A 19171-nucleotide genomic window follows, 5' to 3' on the forward strand; every position below is an offset into this window, starting at 1 on the left:
TGGCAACATTTGCACCAACATCTATTACTCATCGTAATAGTTGGACCAGCAGCACCTTGGAGTTTTCTATTTTTACTATTATTTCATCATCATTTAATTTCCATCGTCAAATTTTTTTGCATTTACTGTAAAACGTATTCAGTAATTTTATGTGTCTGTCTGTGTGTGTCTGTTTGTCTTCTCCCCCAGGCGTACTCTGTGTACGATGAGGAGATTGGCTACTGCCAGGGACAATCTTTCTTGGCTGCTGTGCTGCTGCTGCACGTGAGTTCTCATATCAGCAGGGTCCAGCAAAAATTCTTAGCTTTTCAAACAATCTCTAGCACTGGGAAGGACTGTTTTGTTTTCATTTAACATCAGTATCTTTTTGATGTCCTGCAATGCTGGAGGATTGCTCTGGCTTATTTTTAATGTCTTGTCTGTATATTGAGTTCAGGAGACAGTAGGTATGTTGTACTGTTACTGCACAACGAATGCAGTTTGAGAAAGGTTTCAAATGGAAGGAGGGAACTGTGGGATACTGATATTTTAAATGTATAAATAATGTATAATATGTCTGTGTTCATCTGTTCATCTGCCACCCTAGAGTGGCTCTCTTTTAAGTGCACTTGCAGTCCGGGGACATGCCAACACTGCCATCTAGTGGAGAAATAATGTCTTAATACAGTGTTTTTAGAAGCTAATAGACAAGCTAAGATGTATACAAAATAACATTTTAAGGAGTTATTCTACAAGTTCAGGCAGTAAAAAAAATAATTTTTTGGTTAAAATATTCCTTACAACTTGTAATGTAACCTCATCTGAAATCTCTGTCATCAGGATACGAGTTAACATAACATACTAATCACTAAGTCTCTTGGTTTTCTTCTTCAGATGCCAGAGGAGCAGGCTTTCAGTGTGCTGGTCAAGATCATGTTTGATTACGGGCTCAGGGATCTTTTCAAGCAGAACTTTGAAGATCTGCATTGCAAGTTCTTCCAACTTGAGAGACTCATGCAGGTGTGTGTGTGTGTGTGTGTGATCTCCAGTAGTCATATTCACTGTTTTCAAATACTGTATTATAATCAGACTAATAATGCTTATTTGTTTATGTGAGTAACATTTTTGTGCATTACATCTATAAATTCATCTCTTTCCCATTTCTTTCCCTTCACATCATTCCTTCTTCTCTACCTTCCTGCTCTCCTGTCTCTTTATTATTTTTCCTCCTCATTTTTCTCTGTCTGTTTGCCTTTAACAGGAATATATTCCAGATCTATACAACCATTTCCTGAATGTGGGTCTCGAGGCTCATATGTACGCCTCTCAGTGGTTCCTCACCCTCTTCACAGCCAAGTTCCCTCTTTACATGGTCTTCCATATCATTGACCTGTTACTGTGTGAGGTTGGTAATGAAATAAAAAGACATACAAGTACATAAATTGGCTGCAATTCACACACAGTTTTGAAACAATTCACACCTTATTATTTTTACCACAACATGATGTGTTACAGATTAATTTTAAACAGTGAAAAATAAAGAAGACTTACTGAGTATTGTGTTTACATTGATTGCAAAAAATAATTATTTTAAAACTTACTAAGTATTAAATAAATTACACAGCAAATCTATAAATACTGTTTGTGCACACACTCCTACACATGCACACGCCTAAAATATTCAATTTTTTACACTTAAACACATATTTTATGTCAATTTCTTTGAACATATAGTAGCTCTGCTCTTGCTTCAAAATAACTACTTACCTGTTGCTCAATACACTCTGAATCTGAAATCTTTTCTTTATTATTCTCAGGGCATCAGCGTGATATTCAATGTAGCCTTGGCACTTCTGAAGGTGAGCTAGCCCACACACAAATGAATGCACACAAACACATTCACAGACCCACCCCCCCCCAGCTCTGTGTAGAAATAGAAACGCACAGCATGTGCCAAAAGAAAATCAAACCATGGAAAGATTTTACCCGTCTGCACACGTGAGCAGGTGCAGACTGATGAATAGTGTCACTCTGCTGTTGTGTGCTGAAAGCATTGCACATGTTTTTAGTTGAGGTGAGTATAGCCACAAAATTAGAGCTCTGTCAATGCACAGATTTCTTTGGAGCAACTTTTATTTTATGTTTATTTTTAGACTTAAGCTGGTTCCTCACAAATCTATTGTTCATGACATCTAGTTTGTTTTAACATTTCAGAACATTGTTTTTAATCAGTGAGGATTGTGCTTCTTCGTGTTACCAGAAAAGGAAATACATTATTTATTTCTTGCTTGGATACTGTAAATGTGTGTGTAATTTAAATTTGTGTTCCCACCCTTCTTTTCCTCAGACATCAAAAGACGATTTGATCCAAACTGACTTCGAGGGTGCGCTCAAATTCTTTCGTGTCCCGGTTCCGAAAAGGTACCGTTCTGAGGAAAATGCAAAGAAACTGATGGAGCTGGCCTGTAGCATGAAGGTGAGTTTTACACTTTTTCAGCTCTGTATTAATTTCAAAGTGTTGTTAATAACCTCCTTTTTGGTTTAGCGAGTTAAAATAAAAAGCTATGCGAGTCCCTTATGTGGCAAAGTTAAAAAGCAATTGATTTTAATTTATATAAAACCTGTATTATAGACCAGCAGTGCTGCCTAAACACCAGTAGGGGCCACTGTTGAACTTTAAGACAAAATTTAACAGATGTAATGAACCCACAAACACACAAACACACACCTCTATCCCTCTCTCTCTGTCTCTCAACACGCGCACACACTCACACCTGTGTCCTGACCTATTTTGAACAGCCTGGCCCAGTTAAGAGGACCTGACTTTGAAGGTAACTTTGGGCAGAGATATTTATTAGCACAAACTTTGTAAAGGAGCCAGCTGACTTTTATTTATTTTTCATAGTGAGAGATTTGAGCTTTTTGGTTCTCAGTCAGACAGGTGGGAGAGACACACAATGAGCTCTTCCAACAGAGAAAAATCCAGTGGTAGTAAATCAGAGGCACCAAGACTTGCTGTGAAGTGTTGAAGATGTTTTAGTACTTATCTTAGAGGCATAACTTCGAAGTTTTGGCTGTGGCCTCTCAGATGTGAAGAAAAACAGCTATGAAAGCAAAAATGTTCTTTATTTTGTGCTGCTTTTGGTTCATTTGTCTTGTCTGTATGCCCTATGTAATTATTAAGTTCAGTTATTATTGTTTTTTTAAGGATTTCTTTGTACCCATTTGAACAAAATATCCTCATGTAGTTAAATAGAGACTAATCAACCCACCATTTACTGCATGATGCTTTAAGAAATTATTCCCAGCACATTAGTTGGCAAGAGAAAATAATTCAAAGAAGTAATTTGGCAAATTGACCTGCAGTGACTACTGTAATGTTGGAGCTGAAAATTAAATCTGAGTCAAGGTACGCTAATCTGAAGCCTGGATGTGACTGTAGGGGGATTAACTGACCAGATTACTGCTGTCCTCATTGACTGTCGATACTGACTTCTGATTGGACCACAGATCTTTCTGGGTTGCCAGGTGCTCTAACTTTATTCCCCACTTTTGCTCTGATTCGTCATAATATCTTTGCCGACTACACATGGATTGCCTACCTGGGTATGTGTCAGTGTGTGTTGTTTCCATGGATTTTATATACAGTAGCAGTCAAAAGTTTGGACATATTTTCTCATTCAAGTGAATGGGAAGGTGTGTCCAAACTTTTGACTGGTACTGTATATACTAGAGCTGAATGTCAAACATCCTGACCTTTTTGAACTGTTGATCCCGTGTCTCTTTCCTCTCTTTACTATTTACTAAAACTCTTTATTTAAGAATTGCAGTCAAAGGTCATTATAATTTGAATATATTTTAAGTGAATATGTGATAAAACACACTTTGTATAGTCACCTCGCAAAATTTATTCAGCAGACATTGTAGTCAAACCAAGGTCATTTATGTTGTCTCAGTGTGTTGTTGTTACACCGACGTTCTCTTCTTGTCTGCCAACCTTTTGACTTCTAGAGCCGATATATGCAAATTGCCCTGGGAATTAAAATCAAAACCATTAAGGCCTGCAGAGTTTTTTTTTCCTGTCTTTGTCAGCTTTGTTTTTTTTTACCTGTGTCTTCTGTAAGTCTACGTACCTCGAGGTATTGTACTCTTTACCTACAGTAGTACATTTGAGCGTGTATCAGCAGGTATTTATTAGTTAAATGGACTGTACTGTCTTCTGACCGCTCAAAGCACTTTTACACTCCAAGCTACATTCACCTATTCTCACACACCGATGGCAGCAAGCTACCACGCAGGGAGCAATTTGGGGTTTAGTATCTTGCCCAAGGACACTTCGACATGTGGACCAGAGTAGCTGGGAATCGAACCACCGTTTTTCCAATTAGTAGACGACCCGCTCTCCCTCGTGGGCTACAGTTGCCCAGTTGCCAGTGAACATTCAGAAAACAATACTGACAGTGCAGCACAGCTAATTAATAATAGATCCAAGACTTGTATGATGAGAAATATTTTATGTTGATGAATCATGGCTGTAGTTGTGAAAGCCATGGTTGCTCTGTGTTCCCTAATTGCTTTTCTTAGTAGTAAGTTCTGTGGACCCAGCTGTCTGTCAAGGCTGAGAGAGAAAGGATAAAAAACGAACAAGAAAGGAGATGGATGAGGCAACTCCTGCCCCGAATGACCTCTTGTACTTTTTCCTCCTTTTGTCACTCTCATTTACAGAGCAGAGTCTGCGACCAGATACACTCAGAGAACACACACACACACACACACACGCAGACACACGTTCCACTTAGACCGGGACAACATGTGGGCTATGCTGTCCCAGTTCTGCCAACATCATTAGGTGCTGAGTGATGGGAACATTTGGATGATTGGATATACTGTAGTATGATACTAAACCTGAGGTTGTGACATGAACTGCAGGCATGCCCACAAAGACAAACAGTACTCTGATGTCGCAGCCATCACCACATACAGTACATGCATTAAAATCCACAGAATGGACAGAGTGTTTGGTTCTCTCTTTCTCCTCCAAATCAGGCACACAGTTTTCATTGTATGTTAGCTATCTCTTTTAAAAAGGCTAATGTGAGGTGGCAGCTGGGCAGTGAAAGGCCTCTTGGTGAGATTGCCTAAATGCAGTGTGTACACAGTGTGAATGTGACTCTAAGTGTGTGTGCTCTTAAATGGGACTCTGTTTCACTGCTTTGGGGGATCTGAAGTGTAACACTGAACCTGAACTCTGTACAGAAGCAATTCAACAAAAAAATGATTATTGGTATTAGCTGCTGAAATTCAGCTTTAACCAGGGAAACCTGTTCACAGTTGGTTAGACACTGATTTTGTTGGAACCGCAGTAACAGACAATAATCCAGGTTCCCTCAGAAAAACGGTAGCTACGATAGTGTGTAGTTGATTATACAGTGTAATCCATTATTAGCAATAGTTCATGTATAGATATACACTGCCTTCAGGGACCTTTAAGCCCCTGTTAATGTGTTCTGCATGTTTTGATGTTACAACCTTATCTGTAAATGCTGTAATTTGTTTAGCTTTGTTTGACATTTTTGCATAAATCCATGAACCTTTTTCCAAGTTTAACAAAACAATAAGGTGGTATGAGTTACTGTCGACTGTGTGGACAGATATAACCCAGTGAACGGGCTTGTCAGACGGAAATTAACTGAAGCAAATTGGGCAGTGATCTCAGCATATGTTCCATTACGTCTCATTCAAATGCTAGACTAAAAAAACAACACAGTCAAGCGGAGATTATAAATCTTTTGTTCTTGTTTACAAAAGATTGGAAAGACTTTCCTCCTGTACCCACGTCAAGTGAAAGAGCCAAAGACCAGTGGGCTAGTTTATATTTCTATCTTTCATCATGTGTGTAATCGCGATTATTAATATAACTTTTCATATGTGTGATACAGCTGATGACTACCAGAGATTTGTTACTGCTCTACAGATCAGCCAGAAGAAACTGAAGAAATTTGAGAAGGAGTACCACACCATGAGGGAGCAGCAGGAACAGCAGGAGGCCCCCATCGAGAGATACGAGGTAGACACGAGCACACATTATTCACATTCGCACAGTAGGCATCAAACTTTTTAAATACTAATTCATTAAATGAACATAAACTTGACATTAAGTTATATCTACTTCTAAAAAAAAATATCCAACTCTGACTCAATTTTTCCGTCTAGAGCAGGAACCTTTGCATTCCTGCTCTCCGTACAGCATGATATCTTTAAAGTGCTGCACCAGTTCTGTCAGCAGCACAGCAAGTTGAAAGAGAGATAAAAGAGACAACTATTTATTATTTACAAATTTGTTGCTTATTTAGTATCTAAAGTATTATGTTTGATCCCACAGCTCTACAACTCTTGGGTGCAGATATTGTAATGCAGAGTGTTACGACCACATTATTATTGTCATCTAAATAATCGTTACAGTTTTAAATTTGCCCCTGCTAATACGTTTACACTGTTTTTAAATGAAAAATAGGTGTAAATGTATCTATCAGTGTTAAAACGACCACCTTATTCTGATTTCCCACTTGTTTGTTTTTTTTACTGTGGGCCTTGACGGTCTACACACTTGATTAGGGAAGAAAAACTACATGGCATCAAAAAAAATTAATTGTAGATGCCATAAGTCATCTCAAGGGTAACGGGTTGGTTTTATATAGTACAAGATCATCAGTAACAGTGACTGAACTTCTTCTGTGTTTGCTCTAAAAAAAAAAAGTGCTCCTAAAAACAACATTATATTTCAAAGGAGGCATGTTGGAATGTTTGTAATACTACATGGTAGGTGAGCAGCAAGAATTTAATTAAAAGCATTGCTCTGAAATGACAATATATTATTTGCAAAAATAGACTCAGACGTCACTGTGCAAGTCATTGAGTAAACTGAAAAAAATGCCACTTATGTAAGAAAATTGCATTATTTTTTCTTAAAATTTTGCAATATCTATACTTCATCCACTGAACTCTTCTGCCTGTCATCTCTCTGGAGACGTATTTTACTGGTAGTCAGTTTTTAATGCAACAGTGTGTTAATGATGTACAAACCGGTTATGACCTGTTAAACATTACAGATAATTCTTATCCTGCAATTACGCTCTCACCTGATCACAGTTCACTTTCATACTCTTATTCAGCACATGTTGCATTACCGCAGAAACTGCTGTGACAGGAAGAGATGCTTACACATTCATTCGCAACTCTGTCTGATTAACTCCTTTTTCCCGGCTCTGCTATCTTTCACTCTCCTTCCTCTTTCATTTTGCTGAACTTCTCTTTGTTCATATGCTTCTCTGTTTTTCTCCTTATTGTTTTTCTTGTCTTTATCTGTCTTATTCTTCTTTTTTTTTTTTTTTGTGACAATCTGTCTTTCCGATTCTGTTTTTCCTTTCCCTTCCTCCCTCTGTCCAGCGGGAGAACCGTCGTTTGCAAGAGGCTAACATGCGTTTGGAGCAGGAGAATGACGACCTGGCACACGAACTAGTCAGCAGCAAGATTGCCCTGCGCAAAGACCTCGACAACGTAAGCCAAAGACAAATGTTATCTGTTTATGTGATGCATTGATGTGTGTGCGTACAAATGTTTGTGAAAACTTGGCTTGTCACTTCTGTAAGGATATCTAACAGAAACAAATATGCGATTGATGTGGCAACGTTTGTGCAAGAACTGAAACAACATGAGAATGAAAGCATAAGTGTGTTTGTGCAATAGAAATACATACATGTAACCTTTATTTATACTGAACCTTTATTACACTGTCTCAAAATGTCATCAGTGAGTGTGTGTGTGTGTGTATGGCAAAGAATGTGTGTCATTGTTTGACTCACCTTGAAAACAGAGAATGTAGGGCGAGTTTTACTTTCAATGACCTTATCAGCATTAGATTATTTTGTATGTGTGTGTGTGTGTGTTTGTGTGTCAGGCTGAGGAGAAGGCAGACGCCTTGAATAAAGAGTTGCTGCTGACCAAACAGAAACTGGTGGACTCAGAGGACGAGAAGAGACGATTGGAGGAAGAGTCTGCACAGGTTAGAGCCAACAACAAGACACTTTTGTCCAGATTAAAACTGAGCCTGTGCGGGGGGAAAACATTTTTGCTAACCCCAGGTAAACATAAAACATATGTTTTATTTCATCTCATGCGACTCACGGGGTTGCAGATAATAGGAAAGGGTCGGCACTGTTGCAAGTGAATAGATTATCATATGTTACTCCTAAACATGCAATTTTAATGCAACAGGCTGTGACTGAACAGTCTTATGGACAGAACCAAGAGTCTGCAGGTTTTGCACCAAACATTACAACAGCTGATTTCACTGATAAAACTCTCTTTCTGTGAAGATGATGTGTTAATCAGTATAATCTCATGCTGTGTTGTTTGGTGGAATAAATATCTGCAGATGACACATATTTGCTTGTCTTTTAGGTTGTAATGCTGTTCTTAAAAACAAGGCTGTAATTTCTATTTTTCAGAGGTGGTAGCACTGATCATACCATAACTGCATCCAGAGACTAAGTATGTTGCAGGTCAAAAATTTTTCTGCAGTGATCAAATCTAAACAAAACAGTACTGAATGTAGCCCAGTCAAACCTTAAGCCATGAGATCCCCTTTAGACATACAGCAAATGTCACGCACAAGCATCTTTGTTCCTCTAAACATCTATTTCACTGTTTGTGTCTGCCTGTCAGTTTCTTTGTATAGTCGCCTTTCAATACGCTCTGTCTGTCTTTCAGTCATTTATTCCCTGTGTCTATATATTTAAAAAAGACAATTTCATGAATTTGTCTCTCTCTTGTCTTCCTCTATCTTCTGTGTCATTTCTATACATACGTTCTCTTCATAGTCAAAGGATGTCAGCTCATCTTCGATGAGTTCAATGAAGAATCCCTTTGGGACAGAGGACAGACATGCTGCCTCTGTTCCCATGTGTGTTAAATGCTGTCCTCCAAATGTCTTCTGTCTTCTTGAGTGTGTAGGTGTAGCTGTGAGTGATTTATGTGCTTGCATAGAGGTTGCGTAGAGGGCGTCACTTTGCCCTGAGCCTTAAGTCTGCCAATACCTTTCTCTGTCTTCTTTACATTTCATGACAGTCACATGGTCTCTGGGGCCTCTGACACCGCATCTGTCCTTGGTCTCTGCCCTGAAACAGCCTAACAGTTCCTGTGTGTGTGTGTGTGTGTGTGTGTGTGTGTGTGTGTGTGTGTGTGTGCGTGCGTGCGTGCGTGCGTGTGTGTTCACAGCTGAAGGAGATGTGCAGACGAGAGCTCGATAAGTCTGAATCAGAGATTAAGAAGAACGGATCCATTATTGGAGAATATAAGCAGGTATGAACTTAATATGTGAAAATTGTGCTTTAGAATTATTTCTTGAAACATTTGCACATTTTGCACCATCATTTTAGAGAAGTGAAACAATGAATGTACTGTGTCAGGCACACCCAAGTTGTTTTGACTGTTCATTCCTATCCTATTAAATACAGTATGTTCTCTACTGTTACAATACCTTTGAAATATCACAAGTAATTTTTGTTAGCGTATTAGTTCATCATCAGTGTATTTATGATCATAATCACAAAGTTAAAAAGTGCTTTGCACAGAAAAACCAAAACAATAATCAAAAACAAATGGTAAAACATATGGTAAATATAAGATATTAAAGTAAAACTAAAATACAATAGAATAGACAGTTACGTTTAGGTATGGCAATGACTCAGTCAAATCTTTGTGCCCTTAGTTTTGAGCCTGGACAGACAAAAGACCTTCGCTTTAAGGTCTCAAGTTCTACAAAGGTCCCTACTGAACTCAAAGGTCTGAAATATAGCAGGTAGCCAGGCCATTAAGTGCCTTAAAGGTAATCAATACAATCTTCAAATCAATCCTAAAACCTACTGAAGAGACAAAAAGGTGTGTCAACAGCTCACAGTTCTTAGTTCTGGTTAAAATCCCATCAGCTGAGTTCTGCACAGCGGCTGTTGTTTCAAGAATTTAAGAATTTATCAAAAGCTGCTTTCTGCTCTGTGGCCTAGATGTAATTTTAAGAGTAGCTATACGATCTAGAGTAGATGAACAGAAAACTAAAGAGAATTCAGACTTGTCAGTGCACAGAATATTGCTTTGCTTACTAAAAATGTGAGCGTACTAGTGGGTTGTAAATCAAAGCTAGCCATGTTCTGTCCAATTGTAATTAAGTCTTTATATCTTGTTTGTTTAATCCACACTTTTGCCAAACTGCTTCAAGAAATAGTCTGGCACATAACCTGCTAACTGATAAGGAGTGGCAGCTTCATATTTATCTTACAGGTATGAGAATGACATCAATCTTCTATAACTCAAAATATCATTACTTTTCAAAGTAATTTGCCTTCAACTTGGAGACTTATTATTATTATTAAAATAAATTTAAAATCGCCACAAGGAACAACTCACAATGTTTAATGAGAAGGAATCAAAATTCAGAGGATTACAGCAGGTGCCAGCAGTCGGCAGTCTCCGCATAGCAGCAAGTGATGGCCTGCAGGCTTGTTACTTATTTATTTCAATTATTATCTCAAAGCACAACAGAAATGAAGCCACCATGTTTCCACTGAACATCTCTTGTTCTGATCCTTTCATATTTTAACTAGGCTAAGCAGTCATTATCATTAAGATACCCCCTCACACCAAAGTGACATCGCTAACCCCAATGTGACAAGACTGGTTGTACATTTCATTAAGCCTATAGATTTCTCATATTTTTTTTTTACTGTGTATTCTTTTGTTTAATTTGTTTACTGTACCTTTAAACTTTAAAGGTAGTTTGGTCTATTTTTTGTACATTTTATGGGCCCCATCTTGAACCTTGAATGTTTTAGCCTTTGAGCACCTCTCCACAAATTTCCTTTCCTTATTTAGCTTGTCATTTCATATCAAAGCTCCAATCAAGCCATTACTGTGGCAAGACGAGGTGTAAATGTTTAAAAGTAGTGTGCTATTTGAGAGCAAAATAGATTTGCTTTTCATTCTGTTTTCATTCATTCGTCTAGTTAGCAGAAATATCTAATTTTACAAACTGTCCCTGAGCTGAACCCCGAGCCTTTGATGACTGAGCCTGTGAGTGTATTTCGAGTTTCTGTCTCTCCGAATTCCTCTTACGGTGATTTTCATCCTTTCAGATCCCATCCTGTCACTTAATGCTTAAATATAAACCTACCCAGATCAAGTACTATTACCATCAGCACAGAGACATTATGCAACAATCCAGCTCCAATCGCTGCCTGTGAGGGCAGACAGAAATAGCAAGAAGACTAATTTAGAAACAGATCTTAACCTCACCTGAGTCTAAAAATATTGGCATCAAATTGGAATTGACAGCAGATCTGAGAGCTGATGACAAGAGCTATCATAAAGCAGGCAGGATTTGATGGCTGTGAGTTTGTGTGTTTGTTTGTGTGTGTATTATGGCTAAAAGCAGCCTTCAGATTGCTAGCATACAGCCGAGAGCTGTGTCGAGCAGAGCTAAGTGTGAAAATGGGGCTTCGTCAAAAATAGTTCTTTTTGTGACAGGAAGGTGATAGATGGAAAGAGGGAGAAAAGGAACTTACTGTAAGTCTGTGGATGAGAAAGCAGAGGGAGGACAGCAGCATTCAATCCTCTGGGATTGACAAATTGAGGAATGCCCCAAAATAGCCTGCGTTGTTTTCCAACCCAGATAACTCAAATTATTCTTCAAATAGCGTTTTTCTATTTCAGCGGCTGTGAAGACCATGTTTCATTTTGTGGGATTGGAGCCAAGAAAGCCTCGTGTGCTAATTGGCCCTCCAGCCCACAAGGACAGAGAAATGCTGGTTGATGGTGAAGCTAAAACGGTGTCGAGTGGTGTATTATAATCCCTGTTGTAGATACACTCAGGCTAGATGGGAACCTGCCAGGTACAGCGACATGTGCCAGTGCTTGTGTCTCTAAGGCCCTGTTAGCATCACATTTATGATACCTCTTACAGGTTTAAAATAGTATTTTGAACACAGCCAAATATCGAAGAGCACCAAAATACTTTGAGGATCTCTTGAAGTGACAGAGTCCAGAATTGCATCCTAATTATCTGCTTTTAGCTCTAAGCTTTATACATAATGTTATAAATGTGACAGAGTAATTAAAGTTGCATGTGCTTACAGTATGGCCATTATAAGCATATATCTACCATATGCTTTACCAAAAATTGCCTCAGGAAGTAAATTTACTGCAGGATCTGCACGCAATGAATTATTGAGTGTTTGTTTGTGGAAAAAAAATGGATTATGAAAAACCTGACAACAAAATATAGCCCATGGGTCTTGAGCCTGAACTATCAGAAACAAAAGCAAAATCTGTTATTAGTGTGATACAACAGGGTCAAAAAATAATAAAGAAAGAGTGGAAAAAAAACAACAACTGCCCTGTTTTTCTTAAATCGAAATGAGCAAAGTAATCCTTGATAGCAAGCTTACAGATGGTAGAGTGTTAAAGTCTCCTGCCTGTAGATTGACATGTGCCCCGTCTTGCATAGACTTGAAAATCCCAGCAGAACAGACTCTTCCCTCCACCATGTGCCTCTCAGCCCTTCTACTAATTATAGAAAAAAATATGAAGGGGAGTAAAATGCCTACTCTCCATCTTGAGGAAAAAAAAATGACTGAAGACAGAAAACATCTCAAGTAAAAAGCTTTACAAAGTAAAAAGATGTACAGCAGAACGTGGTGTAACATTAGTTAAAAAAGGAAGCAATGGGGCAGCTGCAAGATCAAGTAGTGATTGGGGGAGGTGGAGAGATGCTGCACAGTAATGGCAGCTGAGAGCAAATGAAGAAGAGGATGACAGGAGAAAAAGATAAAAGACATGTAGGAGGAGAAAGATGGATATCTACTCGGCTAAAGATAAACAGATAGATATATAGATTGATCTCTAAAGCGGGAGGATGAAGAGAGATATACTGTATGTGCCACAGGGAATGAAAGACATGCAGAGAGCAGGAATGGATAGAGATAGATAGTCTGTCTATAGAGAGGTGGGATGACCTGATGTACCCGTTAGGATGACTCATGTCACATTGTTTTCTCTGTTTGCCGGCAAGCTAGATTACAAGCGTGTGTGTGTGTGTGTGTGTGTGTGTGTGGGTGTGTTTGTATGTCTGTATGCATGTTTGTGGCTGTGGGTTATGGGTGTAGATGGAGGAGAAGGGGAGGAAAAAGAGATGTGAGCTCTGGATAAACAGGACATTCTAACACTAATGGACTTACAGTAAGAGGATGAAGTTTGCGCCGCAAGTGCAGAGACTGATTTACCAAGAACCACAAACAGAGATGGTAAAGGAGACACCGGGTAGCGCAGAGTGGTTGATCAGTACAGGCGGAAATTATAAGAGATGGGTAGAAAAACCGTTAAAGGTCTTTCTCAGCAGAAGAATACACTACGTTGTCTGTCTCTGAAATCAGTACTTTACTGCATGGACATGAATTTGGTTTAAATTTGAAATTACATCACATTTTTGTTCGGTTGTCCTATTATATGCTGGCTCTACTATGGAATAACATGATAAAATACTGAAGTACTGACGACTGTTAAACCTTCCTTTTTTTAAAAAGGGTTTTTGGGGAGTAGAGGGTAATTTTTTAAAATTCTCCATAGCAATAAGTATTTCATACTTGGATTGACGTATCACTGTAATCAAATTTCTTTATTTTTCCACGCTTCATTCTTAGCAGAACAAATGTTCTAAGCTGATAAATATCAGTTATATAATTTGTGGTCATTATAGTAAGTGGTGGAAACTAACTAAATACTTTTACAGATGCAGTTTTTGAGATACTTGTTCTTTACTTGAGTATTTACATTTTCTGCTACTTTGTAATTCCGTTCCACTACATTTCAGAGGCAAAAACTGTACCTTTTAACTCCACTACATTTATCTGAAAGATGTTGTTACTAGTTACTCTGCAGATTAAGATTTTACTTACAAAACAGTCTTGATAAAACTACTCAACATTATATAAAGTAGGTAAAATTAGCTCAATTTCAGTCAGCTGCAACATCAAAATGGTCCTAACATTAATGCATCAGCAATAATAATCAAACAGTAGAATATATGCAATTATAGATCACTCTGAAAGGGGCCATTCTGCATAATGAGAACTTAATACTTAAAGTACATTTTGCTGCCAGTGCTTGTGTACTTCACTCTGTAATTTTGAATGCAGGACTTCAACTTGTAGCAGAGTATTTTTATACTTTACTCGAGGATCTGAATACTTCTTCCAGTGCTGATTGTTTTATTACACATCTACAATACCTGATCTCATAAAACCTTCTGTATGGATTTCCCAACTCATGACTACTGTCACTGTGCTCATAAATGTTCATGTGTTCTTTCATTCATTCAAATGCACCAAGGACACACACAGTATACACAAGCTACTGCATCTTTGTCATGTGTCATTATATAAATAGTGACAAAAGGAAACAACTTACTATGCCCTGTTTGTTCGCTGTCATAAAACATTGCTGTTTTTATCCACCTATGTTTTGCAGCTGTCTATATAAATGGCTGCACTGACAACTGAGTTTGTCACATTGGACTTCAGGTATATGACCTGTTGATATATTTGACAGCAGTGTGAAAGCACGTATTGTAACTGAACACATCTCCTGTTTTCGTCTGTGTCTCTGGTTCTTATAGATCTGCTCCCAGCTGAGCGAACGACTGGAGAAACAACAGACAGCCAACCGAGGAGAACTGGAGAAAATTCGGGTGAGTTTCACACACGTGCATACACACACACACACACACACACACACACACAGGTGTTACACATGTGACGTAGGTGTCGCACCAGCAGTGGTCGTTTCATATAGATGTGGCATTCACATGAATTGACAGGGCGCGTGCACGTGGCATACACTACACCTGATTTAAGGCAACATACACCACACCTTCCTGCACATGTAATCTCACAACCCACGCCTCATCAACACACTACACCTTACAGTTTGATAGATAACTAGGCGTGCGTTTCAAGAAAGCTCATTGTGTTTTCACTTCCCCACTATAGGAGCTGCACGCCAGATCTCAGGCTCAATATAACCAGCTCAGTGTGTCTTAATTGAAAGTCTCACAAGCTCACAACTTGTTTTCTCTCGGAATCAGCTGGGAAGAAGCTCTGGGGTGTTACTGGCTCCCGTGCTGGATGCAGAAGCTTGTGCAGAAGCCAACAATTATGGACAAAGGGCTTTCTTTGTCCATAATGAGCTTTCTTGGTATCAATTCTAGGTTAGGCATGGTGGTTTGTAGGCATGTAGGCGTTTGCTGCAGTGCACCAAATGTAACATGAGCTCCACTTAAAACGCCTATCCTCACGCCTAACGTTAGATATCTTTTTCAACTGCGGTGTAGCGTGTTGTTGTGGCGTTTGCTACAGCTCGCCAAAGCACACGTATACACACACACTTTAGCCGTAGCAGGTACGCGGTGAAGGTACTGCGTTAGTTGGTTGAATCGTTTGACACCTCACACACACACACACACACACACCTCGAAACACTGCTGTGTGCACTCAGACACATGCTGTAGATTAACAGCCAGGACTACAAGTGGAGCATAATTACAGAGCCATGCTGTTAGTGACAAATGTATGCACATGTGTGTGTCTCTCTCATTTACACAGTTACTAAATGAAGAATTAATGATATAACTACAGTTCTAAGGATGCTAGATGAGTGCCTGAAACTGCATCACATTATCACTGGGTACTATCTGTCTTCTGCTCGTGTAGGTGGATTGTTTATACCAACAGTCATGTTAGACTTTAGATGATATAGGACAGTAATTCTGTTCCTGCTGAATAACCAAGATTACAAATGTCAGAGATCTGATTTATCCATCTCCTTGGAGAACTTTAGTTGAATTTTTTACTCTTGTTCTTCCATTATCCCCAATTTTCAAACATGATAAGCTGTTCTCAACAAGGTCACAAGCAGTAGGTTACACACAAAATGTCATGTAAAGTGTACACAGAGTGGAAAAGCTCAACAAACATTTTTAACGTCACTTGAATTCTAAATTTTATGCATCAGAAAGTAACTCTACAAGTCACGGTAGAGTTCATCATTCAAATCCAGCTGTTACCTTCATGTGTAACGTGTGAGCCGGAAATGGACAGAACAGTTTGGATCTCTCAGTCCTTGCATCTGTAGGTAGGTTGAGTACTGTGTTGCCATCTCATTTTCTTGGCTGGCAGTGAAATCAAAGCCTTTGGGGAAAAAAAAAATAAGAAATTTGGCCGAGGATCCAGGGCCAGGCATCGGAGCTCCAGCACTCGGAACACTTAGCTTGTGAAATGTTTGTTGACACTCTAGCGGGGAGAAAGGCCATGTTGGCAGAGAGCTCTTTCAGGGCTGCCCAAGGACTCACAAAAGGACGGACAAAAGGTTTACTGCACCAAGGACACAAGCCCTGTAAAGGATGTAGCAGGCCTTCTGTGTGTGTGTGTGTGTGTGTGTGTGGTAGAGGTATACATCTTTGAGTATATCATCTTGTTTGTTCTTGTGATTATTTTTCTTTCATTGTTTACTAATAATGGTTCAGCAAATGTAATACAATTGTCAGCACTTGCAATTATAACTGATGTATTGGAACAGTGATGTGCAGTAAATTATACATAATTGTAAGTTGCAACAGTGTTAATAATAAACCGACTGACTAATCACTAAAACTATATGAAATGATGACAGAAACAATTTCAGTATCGGCACTCAGCTGCTTTATTAAAGCTCCCATCCACTTGTGTAGCCTAGAAATACCATGTATGATTTTTAATCAGCTTTGAACTCAGGTGGCAGTTTAATACGATTGAAATGCACAAACGCCATAAAACATTTATTTTCAGTGAATATCCTAGCCAACACAGGCAACCCTTGTTGCTAAGGCACATAACCTTGACTATAAAGTGTGGTGGATAATGATGGTTGTTGCTGCAAACTCAGGAACTTATCTATTGATAACAGGCTCATCAGAGGAGTTAGCCTCGTAAACAGGACCGATTCTGCCCAACCTGCACTGCCATTAGGAAGCTTCATAGCCATGAGCCAAACTTAGAAAGAGCAGGTGAAGCAGGATAAACGCAACTATCATGTCTACGTACTATGTAGACATAATAGATGCAGACATATTATGTATCTGTGCTGCAGGAATTATTTTCTCGGATTCATCTGAGGCTGAATCTTTTTCCACGTCCATTATAGCTCAGCATGTGTGGCACACCAACAAGTACTTTAAAGTACCTGAATGGGGTCTTGTCTAGCAGCATAGTCAGTGTGGGTCTGTTGGTATTGATTTTCTGTTGCTGCTTGCACAAATGCTCTGTGCCCAATAATAGCTCATCACATACAAGGGCGCCCAAAAAAGAGCTCTTTGACTAAAGAGCTGGGTGGGATGCAGCACTGACAGAGGAGGAAAAGCAAAACTTGCTTGTATGGTTACTACACTAATGAGCTGCTGTGCCTCAGTAACTAAACAGAGCACTGTCTCTACTTGAATTGTAAAAATAATTCTACTATAGAGAGAAGACACAGCACAATGACTTGATTGTAGATATTTGCATTCAGTTTAGACAGAAGTTGTTTGGTTAGATATTTTCATGTGTGCACCAACGGTCTGCATATCCTGCAAGTTCTTTTTATTTTTGGATTTTCTGTGTTTATTTTCAAAGCTGCTGCACACATGATAGTAATAAAAAGGTGCTAGTTGCAAAAATAATTTCTTTTGAAAGGAATAAGGGAGTTTGCACACTTATCTCCGTTGCACACAGCTTGCTGTCTAATCTTTGAGTCTCATAGATCTTTGTGGGAGCTTTGACACTTTAATTTCTTTTCAAAGACTTTCTAGGATGAATGAGTTTTTATTTTTACCTTTCTCACTTGCATATCTCCTTTCTTTCTATGTCTAAAGTCAATATTTTCTCCTTACTATGATTTGACAAGAGTAAATTTACAAGTGTGGTTAGTTTTTTGTAATAGTGTTGGCTTTTGGTCTATACCTTTATAACCTTGAATCTTTTTTGTGCCTTTTATCCTCACATTCACCTTCTTTTTTTCTCTCCTATGTTTTTACTGTCCTCCGACTTAAGGCTGTGAGAGGCAGGTTGCTTTAACAAAAAACGGTTTGTAAGGTCAGAGACTGTCGTAAAGATGTCAGTCACTACCTTTTATTTCTTCTCTAATCTTTAATCTCTTTCTTTCTCCCTTCTCCTTATATCCTTCTCTAGTCCAAAGTGGAAGGCTGTGAAAAGTGCAGCAGTCTTTTCAACAAAGAAGGTCGTGTGCGGGCCGCCGTGACCACAGCGCCTTCTGGGGGGAGCGAGGAGATGGATGAGGAGAAGGAGGGTTTGAAGAACCAGCTGAGGGAGATGGAGCTGGAACTAGCCCAGACTAAACTGCAGCTGGTGGAGGCTGAGTGCAAAATCCAGGTAGACCAACACACAGTTGCAGCCTAAATGAAACTACAAAACATGAAATCAGAGTTCAGGGTTCACATACACAAATATGACCATGGAAACACTGTAAAACGTTTGTAAACACTAGAGATTTCCATCTAAATACCTAAAGATCTTGCAAGTCATGTTCTGTGGATTTATACCAGAACAAAATAACTTGAACCACACTAGTTCAGCTCCCATCATGACTTGTAAGCAGCTGGTGTAGCTGCCATTAAACAGACCTTGAGTTGCAGTAAGTTTACTGTGCAGGCCTTTGTTGTGTCAGTGACACATTCAGCAACACTTTGGCATGTTCTGAAAGGCTGCCAAAGTCAGAGCCATCGGGAGGAAACTGCCGGCTTTATAATGGCCAGGATGTCTGAGATGTGAATGGAGGCTCGATCATTTCCAGTCAGCTCAGTCATTTAGATGCAGGATGTTTTAGGATGCTCATCTCTTAATATCAAGGCTGCCGGGCTTTTATGTTACACAGTGTGTCACCTGCATAGCAATTAAAAGAAAGGTCATATTTTTACCCTCACGACTTTATCAACCCTTGAAGAGCACCACAGTTAAATGTAAAGTGCCCTACAAATCACTGCAGAAAATGTGCTACTAACAAGATATGGTTAAAGAAATTTGGAGCATTATTGGTGAGCGTGACTCTATTTACACAG

At 39.1% G+C, this 19171-nt stretch overlaps 1 protein-coding gene across 4 annotated transcripts in view; it reads left to right on the plus strand.

Annotated features, from left to right (window-relative positions):
* Nucleotides 1–19171, plus strand: part of LOC122968298 (rab GTPase-activating protein 1) — an 83626-nt gene that overhangs the window by 60674 nt on the left and 3781 nt on the right. For all 4 annotated transcript variants that reach the window (XM_044333411.1, XM_044333414.1, XM_044333412.1 and 1 more), the window contains 11 exons: nucleotides 190–264; nucleotides 874–999; nucleotides 1241–1384; nucleotides 1797–1838; nucleotides 2327–2455; nucleotides 5954–6046; nucleotides 7426–7536; nucleotides 7937–8041; nucleotides 9256–9339; nucleotides 14702–14773; nucleotides 18285–18485. In XM_044333411.1, coding sequence (XP_044189346.1) covers nucleotides 190–264; nucleotides 874–999; nucleotides 1241–1384; nucleotides 1797–1838; nucleotides 2327–2455; nucleotides 5954–6046; nucleotides 7426–7536; nucleotides 7937–8041; nucleotides 9256–9339; nucleotides 14702–14773; nucleotides 18285–18485 — 1182 coding nt within the window. The remainder of the gene's footprint in view (nucleotides 1–189; nucleotides 265–873; nucleotides 1000–1240; nucleotides 1385–1796; nucleotides 1839–2326; nucleotides 2456–5953; nucleotides 6047–7425; nucleotides 7537–7936; nucleotides 8042–9255; nucleotides 9340–14701; nucleotides 14774–18284; nucleotides 18486–19171) is intronic.

This window comes from Thunnus albacares, chromosome 18 (genome assembly GCF_914725855.1).
Source record: "Thunnus albacares chromosome 18, fThuAlb1.1, whole genome shotgun sequence".
NCBI classification, from domain to species: domain Eukaryota; kingdom Metazoa; phylum Chordata; class Actinopteri; order Scombriformes; family Scombridae; genus Thunnus; species Thunnus albacares.